Source organism: Xyrauchen texanus, chromosome 48, assembly GCF_025860055.1.
Source record: "Xyrauchen texanus isolate HMW12.3.18 chromosome 48, RBS_HiC_50CHRs, whole genome shotgun sequence".
Lineage (NCBI taxonomy): Eukaryota > Metazoa > Chordata > Actinopteri > Cypriniformes > Catostomidae > Xyrauchen > Xyrauchen texanus.
Window position 1 is genome coordinate 8511821 of NC_068323.1, and position 22098 is coordinate 8533918.

At 39.7% G+C, this 22098-nt stretch overlaps 1 protein-coding gene across 11 annotated transcripts; it reads left to right on the plus strand.

Annotated features, from left to right (window-relative positions):
- The first annotated feature begins 1490 nt into the window (after positions 1-1490).
- LOC127639982 (hyaluronidase-2-like) lies at positions 1491-20609 on the plus strand. Of its 11 annotated transcripts, XR_007970037.1 has the most exons (6): positions 4971-5569; positions 7422-8406; positions 13069-13158; positions 15062-17278; positions 18259-18364; positions 18553-20609. XR_007970037.1 is itself a non-coding variant. In XM_052122345.1 (4 exons), exons 2-4 carry the CDS (start codon positions 7429-7431, stop codon positions 15446-15448), a joined length of 1455 nt encoding a protein of 484 aa, XP_051978305.1. In that variant the 5' UTR covers positions 1491-1575; positions 7422-7428; the 3' UTR covers positions 15449-20609. The 11 variants fall into 11 exon arrangements, 2 of the variants coding, with proteins under 2 accessions (XP_051978305.1, XP_051978304.1); XR_007970033.1 differs by having other exon boundaries at positions 15062-18616; positions 18889-20609; XR_007970034.1 differs by having other exon boundaries at positions 15062-18364.
- Positions 20610-22098: the final 1489 nt, after the last annotated feature.

The following is a 22098-nucleotide window of genomic DNA, read 5'->3' on the forward strand; positions in this document are numbered from 1 at the left end:
AAGGTTGGGGGTTCAAGCCCCAGCACCACCAAGATACCACTGTTGGGCCCTTACACAAGGCCCTTGACCCTATCTGTGTCATGGCCTGTGCTCTGACCTGAGCTTAGTTGGGATATGTGAAAACAACTGCATTTCATTGGCTCTGTACCTGTGCTCTGCACAATGACAATAAAGTTGAATCTTAAAAGTCTCACTCCATGCCTGAGTGTGTTTTTTTCTGCATTGTTGCTGTTTTTTTTTTTCTTTTTATATATTGAATAAAATTATAGCGTTTCCCATTCATTTCCTATGGAGGCCACTTTTGACCAGGGACAGTACAAACGTCTTTTTCTTTCTACCACTTAGACTCATCGAATCAACTCCAATTTATTTGTTTGTGTTCACATATCAAATGGACGAAAAGTCACAAAGTCTCATACCCGCCAGATAAAGGAAACCAGTTTTATTGATGAAATAAATACTTTTTTACTGCAATTTTCTCCACACCCTTTTCCCAGGAATGCACGTTCCCTTGCCTGTTATGATTACCGTGTCTTTGCGCACCCTCACATGAGAAGTGGACCATGGAGTGGTGGTGACGTAGTGGGCTAAAGCACATAACTGGTAATCAGAAGGTTGCTGGTTCGATCCCCACAGCCACCACCATTGTGTCCTTGAGCAAGGCACTTAACTCCAGGTTGCTCCGGGGATTGTCCCTGTAATAAGTGCACTGTAAGTCGCTTTGGATAAAAGCATCTGCCAAATGCATAAATGTAAATGTAAATGAGAAGGCGCTTCACAGCAAGACGCTGCTTGCTGCTGCTTATGCAACTGAAACATGTTTCTGGAGCATTTGTGCGACCAATCCAATAACCTTTATGTTGTAACGATGCTACATGTACATGCTACTTTAGCCTATATTTATTCAGTTATTGTTCAATATACCCACCCACAAATCTTTAGCATTGTGGCAGAGAATTTGGCATAGGCAAGCACCACTCTCATTTTTGGCAGAAAATGTAAAAATGTAGTTAGTATACTTTTAATGTTAAGAAATGTATTGTTTATGTTACGCTGGCTCTTATTTGGTTTGCTAAGCAACTAATACAACAGTGGTCTGACATCTAGTGGTGTGGATGCATGAAGTTTTTATTTATTAACGAGCAAGTAAGGGTTTGTCCGTGGCTTCCTAACCCTAATCATTTAAAACATATTTGTGAAATGTACTATTGACCTCTTTAGGTGTGAAACTTTCTCTAAAGCCGAATATCGTCTCCCATTTCACATCACCTTTGCAACAATAACCAGGGGCTTCCTGGGGTCTGTTGTAGGGGCTGATCTAAAATCAGTTTAGCCAACTCATATCCAGCTATTAATCCCAGAAAGGGAAGATCAGACAGTGAAGTCTGGCAGGCCTCCCAGGGTGGGTGAGATGGGCAGGAATTTGGAGGAGGTACATGGGTGTGGTTTTGCAAAAGATCAAATCTGTGCGTCTCTAAAAGCAGCTGTGCATTCAGTGACATACGAGCAGGTGTATATCTCTATTCAGAAACAACTTAGGATGCCTGTCGACTAGGAGACAGAAAGCTTGTTACGGTGAGTTGAAGTTTGTATTTAATGTTATTTTTGAGTAACACAATATAGAAACTGTTTGCATTAAGGTTAGCATTCTCCATTTGTTTTCATTGTGTGTAAAATAGCGGCCGTTTGGTCATACGGGTTTGAAACGACATGAGGGTGAATAAAGCATAACCCAGCTTTTTCAGTTTTGGCTGAACTGTACCTTTAAGACATGACTCCCTCGTGGATGTGAGAAAATTAATTTAAACTTTAGGGAATAAACACCTGTCAAAAAGTCAAATGGTGTGTTTTCCCATTTTTACTTCCCATTATTAGACATTAGTGGTGAAAAATCACTCGCAGCTGTCAGATCGGTCTTGTGTTTATAAGAGGCTGTAAGATCTGTGTTAGCTCTTAAAATCTTTTATTAGTACAAGATGTGTTTGGGGATCGAGGTATTTCGCTCGGAGCAGGACTCCATGAAGGAATGTCTCCCTCCTGCAGCGGACAGAAGCAAACATACACACAAGATTTGTAATTTGCTAGACAAATACCGTTGAAATACTCGGCAGTGCACACACATGCATTTGAAGTCTTTATGAAGTCTCGGTCGAGTTGCTAACAGTGTTTTTATTACCTTTTTTGTTTTAAATGTATCTCTTTAATTTTGTATGTTTTCATACGTTTTCACTCGATGTTGGAAAAACAATTAACCCACTTAAATTGAAAACTTTTATTTTGAAAAGTGGTTTAAAATTGAAGTTTAAAGTCAAATCGGAAACGGTGCTAATGTTTAAACCTACGCTATAAGCTAATTGGACTGTTTTGACCACTTTGAATTCAATTATTGATGAAGAAAATCTTTTAAAGTATTAAAAAGAAAGTATTTTACGGTCAGTTATAGTTTAGTTTTATATTTTTAGTGTACTCTGGTTATTTATAGTATTTTAGGATTTTAGTATTTTACGACTTCTAAAGATAATGCCTTATGATTGCACAGGAACTCGACATGTTGCTAAAGGATGTTCCAGTTCCCTCTACACCATTCTGCCAAATTACTGACAATCATCAGACATTTCTTCATCAATTCAAGCAGGAACACATTTTAATTAAAGCCTGTTGCGAGATCAACATCGGTTCTGGTCCCGCAGAATCACTGAAGTAAACATGTTCACATACTTAAGGATAAGTGCAATTCGTAGGTTGCATTTTCACTCCAAAATTACCATTGTTACTAAAATTACTCCACTGACAGTTATGTTTAGGGTTGGGGGGTTTCATAGGGAGTCAATAATATATGCAATCCTGTTGACTGCATTAAATAATTTACAACTAAAACTACAACTCGTCTGGTAACATGTGCATGTAAAATGGCTAGAAATAGCATTTTAGCTTAGCATAAAGCTAACAATTTACACAAGGTTTATTTCTATTTCTTCAGCTCCAAAATTACTTCGAACGTACTTCTCTGTCTGCTCGTATGAATGTAACACATCATAAGAAAGTGTTTCACCGCTGTTCAAATGCACTTTGGATGACATCATTTATTTTCCATCTGAAAGGACTAAATATTAAATGAAACACATGACAATAAAATGCAAAGTAATCTCTTCAGTACTCTAAATACTTTTGGAATGTAACTGTATTCTAATTACCAATTATTTAAATTGTAACTGTAGTGGAATACAGTTACTAATATTTTGTATTTTAAATACGGAATTCCGTTACATGTGTTCTGTTACTCCCCAACATTTGCCCATTTGTTAAACAACACTTCCAGCTATGGCCACTGGGGGCAGTGTTTAAAAAAAATAATTGTTTTATTATTTTATTTTTATTTTATTTAACTCAAATGTTTTCACTTAGTTTTTGTTTTCGTTAATGATAATTACTCTGTTTTTTGTCTACTGTAATTCTAAGCTGAGCAGAATTTAGGTTGTGGTGTTTTTCGTGTCTGGCTTTCAAAGGTGACTTCAAAGGCGACCCCTTTGGCCCACAGCTGTGGGTGGTTTTCTTTCTGTATGCCCCCTGGCACCTTCCCACTAATACAGATGTCAGTTCTCCTATAGTGCTCACCGCAGCCTATCATTACAGCCATCTTCACTATAATGCATGGGAACGGGGTGTTTCCTGGAGGTCTTTATGTCCTGTAGGGATTCATAGTTTGAGCCTGAATAAGCTTTTGTTCTCAACCAGTGACAGATGCAATTAAATCCTTACAAACATTAGCATCCGTATAGAGCATGTGGGTTAATCAGTTACTCGTGGGCCATATACTGAAAGGAACAGTTCACCCAAAATGAAAATTCTGTACCAATTGTAAGGCTTACTATCTTCCATGGAACACAAAAGGGCATGTTTAGGGTGCAGGAAGGATGAACAAAGCTTGTCAGCATGCATCCGTTTGTGGGTCCATTGAGTTCCATTCGTGATTACTTCGTCAGATTCAGATGATTCAGCACACCTGATGGGCTCCAATGACACAGGAAAAAGGTCTACTCTACGGTCAGCTGATTTCCTGCCTGTCATAAGTTAATGTCAGTTCCAGGCACCATTGAGCCCATATGGGGCCTTCTTACTGGCAACGTTATGCAATGTTGTTATTGGCTGCTTTTACATTTGTATTGTACAGTTGAACATGAAATGGCTATACCATGATACATGTCGAGAAACAAGGTATGACCATGATTTATGTCCACAAACATGGTATTACATTGGTATGCCCCCCCCCCAATATATGTAAAAGTACATGACACTACCATGATAAAACCTGGTATTTCCATTATATGTGTCCAGAAATAGCATTACTATGGTACATGTCCAGAAACCTGGTACTACCATGATATAAGTCCCAAAAACATGGTATAAACAAAAGCCTGGTATTACCATGGTACATTCCCCATCCACCCCCAAAACTAAATAAAACATGCCACATAAAAAACATGGTATTGCGATTATATGTGCCACAAAACATGCTATTACCATAATTTATGTCAAAGAACATGGTATAACCATAGAACACACCCCAAAAACTGTCATTACCATGGTACATGTCTAGAAAAAATGGTATTACTATGGTATATGTAAAAAACAAAACACACAAAACATGGTATTTCCATGATAAAACCTAGTATTTAGTATGTGTCCAAAAAATATGGTATTACCATGGTACACACCCCAAACATGTACTTCCATGGTACATGTCCAGACACATGGTAATACAATGATACACACCCTATATATATATATATATATATATATATATATATATATATATATATATATATATATATATATATATATATATATTATTAACATGGTACACATCCAGAGACATGGTATTTAAATGACATATGCCCAATAATCCTGATACAGCCATGGTACACTTTTGGCACCATATCGTCCCATATAAACTATACATATATATATATAGTTCTGAAAACAATTAAGTCTTTCACATTCCTGTTGGGTGACTTTATGCCACTCCTGGAGCAGAAATTCAAGCAGGTCGTCTTTGTTTGATGGCTTGCGGCCATCCATATTCCTCTTGATCACATTCCAGTTTCGGGTTTCAATGGTTGGTCGGGAGGTTGGGCTGGCCATGACATGATCTTAATCTGGTGGTCCTTCATCCACACATTGATTGACCTGTCTGTGTGGCATGAGCATTGTCCTGCTGGAAAAACCAATCCTCACAGTTGGGGAGCATTGTCAGAGCAGAAGGAAGCAAGTTTTCTCCCAGGATAAACTTGTTCGTCTTGATGCGTCCTTCACAAAGACAAATCTGCCCGATTCCAGCCTTGCCCCCCGTTGCTGCGAGCCTTCGTTACTCACTATAAGGAGCGTTAAGACGAGGAAACAATGATACTTGGATGATATATTTTGAAATAGCATTGAAGTCTCTGTAGTTACTAGGTCTTGGCATCTAATGGACGGATAGCTAGATAGACGGACTGGTGAATGGACTCAACGTGGTAGTTAACGTGTGATAGGTCCGGTGTGCTGAACGGGTTCAGTCCGATCTGTGCAGGTCAGTTTTTATTTTTTGTAAAGATGGTTAAAGTTATTTTGTAACTGTCCCTCTGACGGAAGTGCTATCGAAACATGCGATAACAATGTAACGAGGAATCGAACAGCGGAGAACAAAGTGTAACAAAGTTTGAACGTTCCATGGAACGTTCTAAACAAGGGAATTTAAATCAGCGGGGGGGTTTGTATTGAAAATAATAGTATTTAATTTCTTCTTTCTTATCCTGTAGCTCAACTGGTAGATTATGGCACTAAAATGCCAAGGTCATGGGGTTGACTCTCAAGCAACACCTACTAACAAAAATGTATATTTAAAAATTATGTCAGTCACTTTTGAAAAGTGTGTAGCCTAATGATGTGGTGTAACGTCTTTAAACTATGGCAAGCCGTTTTCACTTTTATTCATTTCCAGGATATGAATCCTTGATATCAACAATTCCATTTTCACTAGTTAAAATGACAGTTATTGATATCAGGGATTCGATATCTACTAACAATGGCATTTTTTGATATCAGAAATTACATTTCCACTAGTAACAATGCTAATTCCTGATATCAACATTTACATTTTCACTAGTTAAAATGCTAATTCTAGATATCAAGAATTGTATTTCAACTAGTAAAAACTATCATTCTTGATATCTGTAATTGTACTTTCACAAGTGAAATGTCACCATAGGATGCCATTCAAAATCAATTCTTGATATCAACAATTGAATTGCCACTAGTAAAAGTTAAACTACATTGTTACTAGTAGGTATCGAATTCCTGATATCAATAACTATCATTTTAACTAGTGAAAATTGAACTGTTGATATCAAGAATTCATATCCTCGAAATGAATAAAAGTTAAAACGGCTTGCCATATTTAAACACTACTGTGATATGGTTCTTCGTTAGTGCTATTTCCATTGTAGTTAGATTAGAACAGTCCCAACTCATCTTCAAAGTGACTGTAGCCTATGTCTACTCCGAGGTCTCCACACAACTAGAACCCCAATATCCAATCCAAGCATATATATATATATATATATATATAGATCGATAGAAAGGTTTGTGACGTGTGCAGGGGGTGTCAAAGTACTCAAAAATTATATTTAAAGGAAAAATTCACCCAAAAATGAAAAATGGCTGATAATTTACTCACCCTGAGGCCATCCAAGATGTATGAGTTTCTTTCTTCATAAAAACAGAATTTAAGATTTTTAGGATTTCCTTTCAATCCTCCTCCTTTAAACAATGCAAGTGAATGTGCTCCATTTTTTGATGGTCCAACATGCATATTTAGGGTGCATCAAAATAATCCACAGGACTCCACAGGTCACCTGCGGTCTAGTCGCACAAATATTTCAACGTATCCGAAGCTCAAAATCAGATCCGAAATTCAGACTCTGCAGATGGTCAGAACTCTACACAGCCTCTGTGTGACTGCATTTGACCTCTGGTCAATATAAAAACAAAAAAAACACTTAATTACTTTACACCCCTCCATGTGTGTGTGTGTGTGTATATATACATGTGTGTATATATATATATATATATATATATATATATATATGTTTTAACAAAAAAAACTATAGGCCGATGCTAATATTTTACCACTAACTCGCCTAATATTGTCATCTGATCACTGTTTTTCTTGGGAATTTTGCTTTAAAAATGTAAAAAGAGGTACAAATGCTATTTTATTGTTCTAACAACATTAATTGGATCTGTTTAACACATAACAGAGCATTTAATCACAAAATGGCTAAATATGGGCTGATGTGCAAAGGTGTTCCAACTCTTGGAATTTGAGATGTTCTGAATTACTGACAGCTGATTTCTAACTGTGCTGTTTTGTGTTTTTATAGGTCTAAGATGAGAAACATCTTGTGTCCCTCTGGGTCGACCCAACCTCAACGGGTGTCCTGGCTGCAGCTCGTGTTGTTGCTACGACTCTGGACCTGTTTACAAGCTCAGCTATTAAAAACCACACGTTGGCCTCTTTATTCAGGCAAGCCTTTACTGTTGGCCTGGAACGCCCCTACAGAAGACTGCAGACCTCGACATGAAATCATCTTCCAGCTTGACCAGTTCCAGATAGTGGCGTCACCAAATGAGGGCTTCACGAAGCAAAATCTCACCATCTTCTACAATGACCGTTTAGGTCGGTACCCGTATTACGGGCCGGGCAGTACTGCTGTCAATGGTGGGCTACCGCAGGCTGCTAGTCTCATGCAACACCTGGAGAAGATGCCAGAAGGTCTCCAGAAGTATATCAAAGACCCTACTGCCAAAGGTCTCGCTGTGATCGACTGGGAAGAGTGGCGGCCACTCTGGATACGTAACTGGGGCACTAAAGACATTTATCGAGAACGTTCAAAGCAGTCAGTCTCTGAGAAGAACCCAACTTGGTCTAAAGAGCAGGTGGCCAAAGTTGCCCAGCAAGAGTTTGAGCTCTCTGCTCATAAATTCATGTTGGAGACTCTCAGATTGGCCAAAAGCTTAAGACCCAACCAGCTTTGGGGGTTCTACTTGTTTCCTGACTGTTATAACCACAATTACCAAAATAACCTAGAGAACTACACAGGACATTGTCCGGTTGTAGAGATGACACGGAACGACCAGCTAAAGTGGCTTTGGATGGAGAGTATGGCTCTTTTTCCTTCTATATATATGGTCAAATTGCTAAAGGACAAGCAGTCCGGACGGCAGTTTGTACGGAACCGGGTCAAGGAAGGGATGAGGTTGGCATCTGTTGGGGACGGGCCGGCCAGGCCTGTGTTTGTCTACACACGGCCCACTTATGGAAGTGCTAGTCCAACCTCTAATGCTGAACTCTTGATGCTGTCAGAGGTGAGATTCCTGGATGGGCGTGGGTTGTGTTTGTCATAGTGGGGCATTGCGATGGACCGAATGTCTTAAGGAATGGTTCACCCAAAATTTTTAATTGTCATTATGGCATCTGTAATAAGTCACTCGTGGACCAATGACACCGGGTGTCGTCGACGTCAATCGTGGTGCAACGTGTTTTGAAAGTGCCATATTTGAATGTATACAAACTTAATTTTTGGTTCAACTATTCCTTGAATACTGCACCAATGAGCCCACCTGTTCATTGAAATGTAACTTTACTTGTAGACTCAGTTTAAAGTGATTACAGAATCAGTCCTATGAGTAGCCTGTGGTCAAGTTTTTACTGTAAATGTTCAATATTCACGGTACTGCACAACTAAAATCCCTTTTATGCCAACCCTAGACCTGCATGAAACCAGCTGATTTGATTTGTGTAATGGTCTGTTGACCTCTAAGGCTGTTCGAAGGAAATTCGAATCTCTTCGAATCCTTTGGGATGGTTAGGGTTAGGGTTAATTCATATTCAGGAACGGAGTGTCAAAATGTATTTTTCCTGGCTTTGAGAGATATACGCAGTGGGATGGATGTGCAGGGAAAACAGACTTCTATGTCATGGCTTGTTCCAAATATAGCATAAATGTGCAGAGTCGTCTCTGCTTTCTGGAGACAAAGACTCATTTGTGCTCCACTAGATTCCACCTTCGAGTCTCGTTGGCTCTGTAAAGCAAATACCACAATGCCATCAGCAGCTTGGATAGCATGTGAGGCCCTGAGATTTATTGAAGTAAATAAACATTCAAAATGTTCCCAGTTGTATATGAGCAGAGCAGATGGGGCCTTGTATTTCACTGTAGCTTAATAACATGTCCTAACAAGTACAGATACCTTTACGTGGAGCTGGATTTTGGACCAGTGAGATTTTATTGTTTGCGGTGCTACCCATAATGACAAAAACAGAATTATCTTTCTTATCTGGCAAGGATAAAATCAGCCTATTTGTATTCACACTGAGCTTGTTTACATGGACACCAGACATGTGTTTACATGCACTGTGTAAGAGGTAAACAAATATATCGTTTTTAACGATTAATCGGTGTCACAATAAACTGCATCTGAATTTTATTCATTTTGCATTCTTGTGGCCTCAATGTGTCTATCAAAGTAAGGAAATATTTGAAAGTCTATCAGATGATTAATTGGTTTTTGGTCTTAACCCCACCTCCTTAGTTATCGATATCGGCAAAATCCGCTATCGGTGGTTCTCTACTGTGTAATCGGCTTACTCTTTACCCCCTTATAAATGCAGCTCGTCAGTAAGCAGCTTTCCCAGTGGCAAAGGGGATAACGTATATTCATAAATAACACATTTATTTCCAGATGCCCACAGTCGGTGCTGTATTTGTGGCTTGCGTGGCATTGGGCTGCAATCCTTGGGTTACCCTCGAATGTCATACTCTGGAATTCCCCCAGCACACTTTAACGCACACACGGACATAAGAACTGTAGTTGATATTATGTGTGATTTTTTTTTTTGTGTGCCCATTTCCCATTTTAATTCTCAGTATTGTTGAATTATTGCCTTTTAAAAATGTTGCTCATGGGGTTGCCTGGGTAGCTCAGCAAGTAAAGAGGCTGACTACCCCACATGGAGTCGCAAGTTCGAATCCAGGACGTGCTGAGTGACTCCAGTCAGGCTTCCTAAGCAACCGGTGTTGGCCCGGTTGCCAGGGCGGGTAGAGTCATGTAGGTGTAACCTCCTCGTGGTTGCTATAATGTGGTTCTCGCTCTCAGTGGGGCACGTGGCGAGTTGTGTGTGGATGCCACGGAAAATAGTGTGAGCCTCTTCATGTGCTAGATCTCCGTGGTAACGCCTCAACAAGCCACGTGATAAAATGTGCGGATTGACGGTCTCAGACGTGGAGTCAACCGGATTGAGGCTAGTCACTACGCCACTATGAGGATTTAGAGCGCATTAGGAATTGGGCTGTGGCAGGGCGGAGGGCGGGTCGGGTCGTGATCCTACACACCCGGTCCCGTATTAGGCTAATCAAGCCTTTGAGAGGGTTTGTTTGCACTACGTCAGCGATTGCTGTGAATCCATTGGTTTGGAAGGGGATAGTGTGTTACAAGATTGTAGAGGAAGTATGATTTGCGAAAGCGACACCATCACACTACCCAAGGTTTTCCATTGACCAATGCGAACGTCAGAGTGGATTCTTCCCGAAATCCAATTCACTGTATTCGTGCTTGATTTCAGACTGACACGGCTCTTTCCGTGTCCTCAAAATTAATCATAATGCTAAGGTACACTTCATATTTCCACTTGGTATTTTGTTTTGCAAACAGTCGAGCGCTTAGCCTTTCAAATGTTCTGTTTTGACCCCACACGGAGCCCATATGGATGTGTTCAACGTATGCATACTACACATAATTGTGATACGCTTTAGTACATTCAATGGCAGGTGCATGCCATTGAACGCAGACTGTCCACATGTCTAGAAATACTAGGCTGCACGCGGACAGTCCATGCATACTGTGCTGATGACAAAATTGGCTAGACGTACTGGTATGTGGAAAACCAAAGTATACTTTGGTCTAAAGGCATCTTCAAAGCCATCAAACACTTTGTCTAGTTTGTGGTCACCCTGAGTAGGACCTTGCATTCATAATGGGGTTTTGAAGATCATTTATGACGTGTGTGACGTGGATCGTGTCATTGAATGAGGTTTGGCCTCAAGGTTGTGTTTTGGATCCGTCAGACTGGAGTGGAGTGCCTGTTGTTGGCTGCTAGGTGTAAAAACACAAGCCAAACCGAGAGGAGTCCAAACCCAACACTTTAAATCCTGTTTGTTCGAAAATGAAAACTCTGGAATCATATATACTGATAATTGGAAAATAAGCGTCTTCTTTTTTTTTATCCAAAAAAATTATCTAAACATACTTTAAACATGAGAAAATGACTTGAAGCAGAATGGCGTAAGATATTTTGTCTTGTTTTCAGAGAAATCGAACATTTTCACGCACGCGCTCTCACTCACAGGCACGCGCGAACATAGTTAGGGGGTATAATCTGTTCCGCTCTCTCATTGTTTAAACACATGCTGGACGAATGTCTTTGACATTTGCACAGCGTCTCGTATTTTCTTCAGCGTCTCGCGCAGGACCGGCATATTTTAAACACCATGTCAAGTTAAAAATAACTTCACATTTTCAAAAACACCTGTTGAGACACCTGTGCTCCGTTTGATTCTTTGCGCAGCATCAAGATTTAGCGCAGATGTCTCAAAGATTCAGCACGTTAAACAAGCTCGGGCTGCATAGATGGGATGGGACTGTTGCATTGTTTCATATTATTCCAGATTGTTCTTCACCAAGTGAAGTTTCGGCAAATAAACGGTAGGCAATGCTTTCCACCCCCTTCTGCTCTGGTGTACTGAGGGGCTGCTGTGGGGGTCGGGTTCGGACCTCTAGTTTATGCTAATAACAAGAGAAAACTATTTGCCAATGGGGTAAGAGAAAAAATGGACATAAATGTTACTACATTTGTTAAATTTCTCTGGAAACAAGACTTAAAGAGCACCTGTTATGGTTTTTAAATGTGCCTAATTTTGTTTTAAAGGACTCCTACGATAGATTTACATGCATCCAAGGTCAAAAAACACTTTAATTTACTCATAATTTAAATTGCAGCATTAGCCTTTTTCCCCAGTGTCAAAAACGACTCGTTCAATGATCCGTTCTAAAGCGTTCATTCTAAACTCCTCCTTTCAGAGAGCCTGCTCTGCTCTGATTGGTCAGATGTCCAGGTCTGTTGTGATTGGTCTAGTGTTTGAGGGCGTGTCAAAGCTGTTCGCGAGCAGCCAATGGAGACCAGAGGCGGGGTTTTGGTTACCAAATAATGTCGGTTAGTACAGGAAGTCTGGAAAAGTTCAGAAGCAGTTGATTTTGGGAGTTAATAACTCCATTTGTTTTTTTACGCTCACAAACTGCTATATAACACACTACATGAAAGGTATATTTGAAAAACATAATAGGTGCTCTTTAATATCTTATTTGATTTTGCTTCTTAAGTAAATTGATCATGTTATAAATTAATTTTTTGTTTGAAAAATTACGTTTAATACTTTTAGCTCAAACCTAACATTATAAACTATAATATACAGTGTATATATATATATATATACTATAAAACTGCTCTATTGTGAATTGATATAACACAACTTAAGTCATAGTAAAATAGAAGATTACTTTGTAAAATAGTCTTCAGAAATTTTGGATTGTCTGAGAGTGGAAAGAGTGTCGTAAGAGGCGTAGTATTTAAACAAAAGTTAATTTGTGAGTGAATGATTGTGAGTAATGTTATGAATTGTGTTGTGAGGAAAGAGAGAATAATGAAGTCCCTGTCGTCAACAACTGATGTCACACACTATTTCACGATTCACTTATAAACAGTTAAGTGCCTTGCTCAAGGACACAATGGTGGTGGCTGTGGGGATCGAACCAGCGACCTTCTGATTACCAGTTATGTGCTTTAGCCCACTACGCCACCACCATTCCTGTAATATAGGTGCTACAACACTAAAACACATGTTTGATGCTGATCCGATATATTTGGGTTCAGATTTCTTACTTTCTTTCTGTTGCCTTCTCTTTCTCTCTCAGATGGATCTGGTATCTACTATTGGCGAGAGCGTGGCGTTGGGCGTAGCTGGTGTTATTCTCTGGGGTGACTCCACCTATGCAAGCAGTTATGTAAGTTTGCATCCTCATTAAGGCGTTGACTCGACGACTTCTTGAAGATTTACAATAGTGCTTGACCAATTTTTATATTGCGTGTGTGTGTTATTAATGGTCCCACCACGAATGATAAAAGGCTATATGTAGAAACATATTTTGTGTGTCATAAAAAAAATATACAAACTATAAATATACATTTTTCATATAAAAAGCCATTATGTATTACCATGACCCCTATAGATTCATAACCGCAGATTCATTGACCCATTCTAACGATTCTCCCATAAATCCTCAATTAGATAACGTTACCGTGGCAATATAATTACATCTCACCTTAATTCTACAACAAATTATGTGCATTCATACATACATTTGATCCCAAATTATGTGACATTCCTACATTTTCAAGTTTTCCAGTTAATACAATTTTTATGACTGGATTCGTGACTTCCAGTAGTTCAGATTTTTACTAAGTTGCCCCTGACAACTAGTAAATGTCTATTTTTAGGAAAAATTGAAATATCATTAAAACTAATATTTTCTTTACAAAGAAGCTATAATTTTACTTGGGGATGGGACGATATATTGAATTTCGATATATCATAAAACCAAAAAAATGTGCCTGAATGTAGCTCTTAAAAATGTAGCTACTGGAATACCTGGAAAATCGTCTTGTTTTTTGAAAAATGCTAAAAAAACAAGACTTCTCTCTCATGAATAAATTATCTGTGAGATGTGCGTTAAACTCTTAAAGCGACAGTACCATTATAGCGCTTGTTATACAAATGAATGTAAACTTCGATGTTATTTTTTGTAAGTTGTACACATTATTTCAAAGAGTGATAGCTTATTAGCATTATTATATAAACAATTTCAAGAAATAAAATTACTTGATAGAAAGTAGAATTTTATATTTTTTAAAATTACAATTTTATTATAATAATCAAGACAAACAAATTATAAAAAATTAAACTAAAAAACACTTTCTCATACTTTTAAGTTATATTCTATTTTATTCTATTCTATGTTCATTTCCATTGCTTGATCAGCCTGAATGTAGCCCGATGTTTTTGAAGGGTTGTTTGATCTTTTCTTATAGTGAAAGGTTTATGAGAAACTCTTATTATTTATACTTGGAAGACTTATATTGTGTATTAAAGAACTTTATTTTGATGAGAATTTATAATGTGCATTTTGCCCAAACATAAATAAATAAACAACATTTTCTGCCATACTTTAATATTCAAGTGTCATCATATCCAATCGAGATATCGAATCGCAAACCTCATATCCTATATCAAACCGAATCGTCCAGGGGGGGATTGTTCGCGCGATATGAGCGCGAAGCGAACATCTGTGTTCTGCAACTGCTTTCGGTTCCTTTAATAACGTATAACATGTGAGTAAGGGCAGCTGGGGGACTTTCTGGTGCCCTCCTAGGGTAAGATGGTGCCCTACGCAGACTGCATATTCTGCTTATAGGAAGCGGCGGTACTGATAGCGTCCCATCCCTTATGTTACCCAATGGCACCTTTAAGTTCATGAATACTCTTTTGCTGGATAAAAATTATCATTTTTGACCCATTCTAAGTTATACTTCCAAGGCTATCACAAATCATTATCGCAATAAAAATATATATATTTACGTTACTCAGCTAAATAACGTTCCCTTGATGGCATGTTTACATCAGCACAGTTCGAAAAACAATGATTAGTCACACAAATTCAAATGTTTTCGCTTGCATGGGACAATGCAATTGCACGTAAATTGGATGATTTCAATAAATCACAAAATTGTCAGATTTTGGCTAATTAATCTGTTTTGCATAGCAGTAATTTACTACTCTAAAATGTAATGTACCAAATGTCTAATGTTCGAAAGTCTCAAGTGAATGCTTTCTACTCTCATCCCCTTCAGGCGAGCTGTTCTAATCTTAACAAATACCTGGGAGGGCCGTTGGGTCGATACCTGCTTAACGTAACGTCCGCCGCTGAGCAGTGCAGTCGGAATCTCTGTGAATTTCATGGACGCTGTCTTCGCAAACAACCGGACACGGATACGTACTTGCACCTCAGTCCAAACACCCACAGCATAGAGCGCCATGGCAACACTTTGAAGGTCATAGGCCAGATGGGAGCTGAAGAACTCAACCAGTTAAAAGAGGACTTCCAATGTCAGTGCTACAACGGGTTTATGGGGGACCGCTGTAGCCAGGGGGAACCTGGGAACAGAGGTATAGTGCTCTGGACCACCTGGTTGCAAGTTCTGCTGCTACCGCTGGTGATGATGGGGTTTCTCCACTGAGGCGAGGGAGAGTTTGGTGAAACCACTCTTAAGAAGGATATGCCAGACCTTCTCTGAAAAAGAGGTCTTGCGATGAGGTCAACGGCAGGAAGCAGTCTCTCGTTCGCTAGTTTTCGGAGAAGGGGAGAAACAGAGAAGTGGAAACCACAAAAGCCAACTTTGGGGAACTATATCTTCAGCTTAATAGTGGCCCCTTTTGGGTTTGTTCAAATAGATCGCCCCCTTCTGCACGGGAGGCTGAACTGCAGGCGGACAGAATTCTGTTTTTGCTAGTAAATGTTTTGCGTGTGAATGAAACCTTATTTGTTTGAGTGCCTTTTTCTTTCAAAGTTTGATGTGCTGTATCTTCAAGTCTTTTTTGGATTCTTTTTATCCTCGTAAGACCTTATTTCTGCTGTTTCACATGACCAGCTCTTTAAAAGGGAAAAATTGTGTTACTGTAACGCTGGTGTCTCGTTAAAACTTTGTTGAGTGAATCTCACGAAAACTGTCAAAAATGTGTCTCGGTCATGTGGGCATTTTGCTTTTGCTGATTATTGTCCATGGTTTCTACTGAGCCCCTTAGAGGACTGTGAGGAAATTTATTTTATGAAATAGTTTGTGTTCTCTCGCAATTATTTGGGGTTCCTTCACAATAACTTTTGCGTTCCCTTGCGATATTTGTAGTTCCCTCACAATTATTTGGGGTTCCCTCAAAATAGTTTCTGTTACCTCACAATAAGGGTGTGTTCACACAGTTCAGTTCTCTTGGTTCTCTTGGTCCGGACCAAAAAAGAAAATGATAAATTTAGTCCTGGTTCGCTTAGCGTTCACACTGGTATTTTAACACTGAACCTAAAGATACAAAACAAAAGACATAAGGATAAAGTCACGACCTGATTGAACAGCTTTTATGACGTATATTTTACGATGTAACTTGCCGAACATCCAAAACACTGCTGGCTGTTGGGCGAAATGTGCTCGTTGGATGTATATATGTATATATGGTGGTATTTTTACCAGATGAGAACAAACAAAGAGTTAATAAAATGTGTAAATGAGTCAAAACAGCATCAGAAATTGCTCCATTGCACACACAAATGAAAATATGCTGCAAGGACGGCTGACGGCGGTTTTGACGGCTGTACCGAACTGTAATGGGCAACATAGCTCCTGTGAAGAGAAGAACCAGGTATGTTTGAGGTCAGTATTAAAGGCAAATTACTTCCTGTTTTTGGTCCGTTTAAACGTCTTTGGTCCATGCTGCATTCACATATCAATCGAACCGCACCAGAGTTTGTTCAGTAGTGGACTGAGACCCACTATTCAGGCGGTCTCGGTCCGCTTGTTTGGTGCACACCAAGGTCTGGATGGCAGCATTCACACTTGTTCAAATGAAACACTATGAGAGAGAGTGTCGCACCAGAGTTCCTTTTAATCGAACCAAACCTGCCAAGTGTGAACACACCCTAAGTTTTGTGTTCCCTCACAATAGTTTCCGTTCCCTTGCAATAAGTGTTGCGTTCCCTCGCAATTAGTGTTGCGTTCACTCACAATATTTTCCGTTCCCCTCAATAGTTTCCGTTCCCTTGCAATAAGTGTTGTGTTCCCTCACAATAGTTTCCGTTCCCTTGCAATAATGTTGCGTTCCCTCGCAATAAGTGTTGCATTCCCTCGCAATTAGTGTTGCGTTCCCTCGCAATAGTTTCCGTTCCCTTGCAATAAGTGTTGCGTTCACTCACAATAGTTTCCGTTCCCCCGCAATAGTTTCCGTTCCCTTGCAATAAGTGTTGCGTTCCCTCGCAATAGTTTCCGTTCCCTTGCAATAAGTGTTGCGTTCCCTCGCAATAAGTTTTGCGTTCCCTCGCAATTAGTGTTGCGTTCCCTCGCAATAGTTTCCGTTCCCCCACAATAGTTTCCGTTCCCCCGCAATAGTTTCCGTTCCCTTGCAACAAGTGTTGCGTTCCCTCGCAATCAGTGTTGCGTTCCTGCGCAATCAGTGTTGCGTTCCCTCGCAATAGTTTCCGTTCCCTAGGCAAAAAGTGTTGCGTTCCCTCACAATAGTTTCCGTTCCCCCGCAATAGTTTCCGTTCCCTTGCAATAAATGTTGCATTCACTCACAATAGTTTCCGTTCCCCCACAATCAACACATTCTCACACCCCAACTCGTCACATACGGACGCTCGGGCAGGACCCCATGGCGTCGCTTATCGATGCGCCGGGTGTACATTTGGCGTCGTTTTACGACGCGTCCGGTTTCGAAACATAAAAAAACGGTTGGAGGGCCATTGTAGCGTATTCCTTTTGATTTTTATTGATCGCGGTGTCGACTCTCGACCCGTTCGCGGCGTGAGCTTACCCGAGACGTGACATTTCAACGCCGCATGCTCCGGTTCAGAGATACGTAGAACGTGACGTGTCCGGGGTTTTAAACATCAAAAAACAGTTGGAGGGCCATTGCAGCCTATTCCTTTTGATTGTTATTGATCACGGTCTCGACTGTCCACCCGTTCGCGGCGTGAGCTTACCCGAGACGTGACATTTCAACGCTGCACGCTCCGGTTCGCGCAGATACATGGAAGTCTATGGGACCGCCCTGCGCGTCGAAAAATGACGCCAAAGGTGTACCCGGCGCGTCAATATGCAACGAAACCGCCCGAAGCGTCCGTATGTGACGAGTCGGGGTGAGAACGTGTTGGCACAATAGTTTCCGTTCCCCCGCAATAGTTTCCGTTCCCTTGCAATAAGTGTTGCATTCCCCCGCAATAGTTTCCGTTCCCTTGCAATAAGTGTTGCGTTCACTCACAATAGTTTCCGTTCCCCCACAATAGTTTCCGTTCCCTTGCAATAAGTGTTGCGTTCCCCCGCAATAGTTTCCGTTCCCTTGCAATAAGTGTTGCGTTCCCTCGCAATAAGTGTTGCGTTCCCTCGCAATTAGTGTTGCGTTCCCTCACAATAGTTTCCGTTCCCTTGCAATAAGTGTTGCATTCACTCACAATAGTTTCCGTTCCCTTGCAATAAGTGTTGCATTCACTCACAATAGTTTCCTTTCCCCCACAATAGTTTCCGTTCCCCTGCAATAGTTTCCGTTCCCTTGCAATAAGTGTTGCGTTCCCTCGCAATAGTTTCCGTTCCCTTGCAATAAGTGTTGCGTTCCCCCGCAATAGTTTCCGTTCCCTTGCAATAAGTGTTGCGTTCCCCCGCAATAGTTTCCGTTCCCTTGCAATAAGTGTTGCGTTCCCTCACAATAGTTTCCGTTCCCTTGCAATAAGTGTTGCGTTCCCTCGCAATTAGTGTTGCGTTCCCCCGCAATAGTTTCCGTTCTCTTGCAATAAGTGTTGCATTCACTCACAATAGTTTCCGTTCCCCCACAATAGTTTCCGTTCCCCTGCAATAAGTGTTGCGTTCCCCCGCAATAGTTTCCGTTCTCTTGCAATAAGTGTTGCATTCACTCACAATAGTTTCCGTTCCCCCACAATAGTTTCCGTTCCCTTGCAATAAGTGTTGCGTTCCCTCGCAATTAGTGTTGCGTTCCCCCGCAATAGTTTCCGTTCTCTTGCAATAAGTGTTGCATTCACTCACAATAGTTTCCGTTCCCCCACAATAGTTTCCGTTCCCCTGCAATAGTTTCCGTTCCCTTGCAATAAGTGTTGCGTTCCCTCGCAATAGTTTCCGTTCCCTTGCAATAAGTGTTGCGTTCCCTCACAATAGTTTCCGTTCCCTTTCAATAAGTGTTGCGTTCCCTCACAATAGTTTCCATTCCCTTGCAATAAGTGTTGCGTTCCCTTGCAATAAGTGTTGCGTTCCCTCGCAATAGTTTCTGTTCCCTTGCAATAAGTGTTGCGTTCCCTCCCTTTTAGCTTTATTAACCCCTTACGAAAATGTACCACGGTTTTACTAAATTGTTTTAATATAGTTCAAGTATGGTACTTTTTTGTTAAACAATAACCACAGTTTTACTCTAGTAATAACATGGTTAATTTGTGGTACGAGTACCATGGGTTTTAAAAACCCTGGTTTCCACCAAAAATACATGCTCCAATGACACTTAACCATATTCACTATAGTAAAACTGCAGTAATCATGACTGTTGTAAAACATTTTATTGGAAGAACCATGATTTTAAAAGTGTAACACAAATTAACCAATGTGTTTCTATAGCATAATTAACATGTTTTTTGGCAGAAAGATTATGATTTAATTACCATAGTTTTGGTTTTCCTGTATTACTATGGTTTACCAAATATAATTGTTAAAATACTATATTTTTACTGTAGTGGTAAATTTTATGGTTATGGTTTTACTGCGCATACCATAGTTAACCTATAGCTAACATAGTAAATTCATGGTTAATTTTCGTAAGGGATGAATAAAGCAATTACTAGGGAATGCACAACTTTGTGTGAGAAACTATGTCAGAAAATAAATTCTTTGCCTGTCCTCTTAAAGTGCTTCATATGATTCTCTGTATCATAACATTTCGTTTTTTGTAAAATAATGATTTTGTTAAAATCAGACAAAATTAAGGCAGCACTACAAATGAAACCCCCATGATATACCGTATAAATACTTAACAATGTAAATACTTTAACTATTTTTGTGTTACATTAATGGGAATTGGGGAGGAATAAAAAATTATGTTACAAAAATATGCTTAAGTATAATATTGTATGTCCTTATGGAAATTTAAAAACGACCCAGACACATTCTTGACATGACTTGACCACTGCTGGATAGTGAGAAATTATTTGTCTTGTAGCTCACTTTGCCAAAAACAATGAATGTAAAATGAATGTATTTTTAACTTTTATTTTAATTGTAATTTTTTTTTTTTGCAGTAAAAGTAAAGATGTCTTTCTCTTTTCTCTTGGTTTGCACAAAAATATTTTGAATCAGAGTTTTTGCATATTAACTGGAAAGTGACATTCAATAAAATAATACCAGACGTCCTCACGTGGTTATCAGAGCCTCTTAGAAATGCCACATGTTGTTTAATGTCTTTATATGTGAAGTTCTGGCTGAATTAAACAATACGACTATAGATCTAGTCCATAGTATTGAGCAGGAAATTCAAAAACAAGCTTTTGACATATATTTCATTTAGCTTCATACCAAATTCTGCTTATGTTATCCAGGGCCAGATTTTGAGGATAAAATGTGTGATCAGATGTTTGGTGATTGAGTCAAGTGAATTGTTTTAAAATATTTTTTGTATATATATATATATATATATATATATATATATATATATATATATATATATATATATATGTATTTTTACAATAAATATTTTAAGATTTAAAAGTAATGACATGTGTAATTGATGAATGTGTAATTTACTCTCGCAAAGACTCCAGAAATGTGTCTGCTGCAGATCCGAGTAACCCCAGTATTTGTTGTCTGTTTTGCCCTCGTTCTCACTAGCTAGTTCCCGTTTTCTCAAGTTTCCAACCTTTAATTTTCTGGGTCTTTTCCCACTTCTGAGGGGGGTTCTCGGACTGTGCCAAAGGGAGCATTACGGCGCTGGCAGCAAAGAAAATGCCTTGTGTTATAACTCAAACCAGACATCTAGTCTCGGACATGTTTTGTTCACTCCAGGATCCCCAGCAGGGCCTTCCGTTTAAGATCTTCCGTGGATTAATTGGTATGTGTGAGGAATGCTGGAATCATTTGTAATATGGATTCGACATGTCTTTCATGTCTTTGTTAATACATCATACACTTATTTAAGACTCCGTTGAGCACGGAGACACCATGTCTTTTTGTCTTGTTTGACTTCAGTGGATGATTGTATTCATAGTTTGATCTTATTGAACATTTATATAGAAAAATGGCACGTTTTAGCACAATGTGTGGACTTTTCAGTCAGTCCCTTACCACACCCTCCACAGTATTAGCACATTTTAGCACATTGTGTGGACTTTTCAGATGGTCCCTTACCACAGCCTCCACAGTATTAGCACATTTTAGCACATTGTGTGGACTTTTCAGACGGTCCCTTACCACACCCTCCACAGTATTAGCACATTTTAGCACATTGTGTGGACTTTTCAGACGGTCCCTTACCACACCCTCCACAGTATTAGCATGTTTAGCACAATGTGTGGACTTTTCAGTCAGTCCCTTACCACACCCTCCACAGTATTAGCACGTTTTAGCACATTGTGTGGACTTTTCAGACGGTCCCTTACCACACCCTCCACAGTATTAGCATGTTTTAGCACAGTGTATGGACTTTTCAGACGGTCCCTTACCACACCCTCCACAGTATTAGCATGTTTTAGCACAGTGTATGGACTTTTCAGACGGTCCCTTACCACACCCTCCACAGTATTAGCATGTTTTAGCACAATGTGTGGACTTTTCAGACGGTCCCTTACCACACCCTCCACAATATTAGCATGTTTTAGCACAATGTGTGGACTTTTCAGACGGTCCCTTACCACACCCTCGACAGTATTAACGTGTTTTAGCACAATATGTGGCCTTTTCTGATGGTCCCTTACCACACCCTCCACATTATTAGTACGTTTTAGCACAATGTGTGTACTTTTCAGACGGTCCCTTACCACACCCTCCACAGTATTAACACGTTTTAGCACAATGTGTGTACTTTTCACTTTTGTCCAAGTGTCTTCAAGTAATGATTACCATGGACTTTATTTTACTCA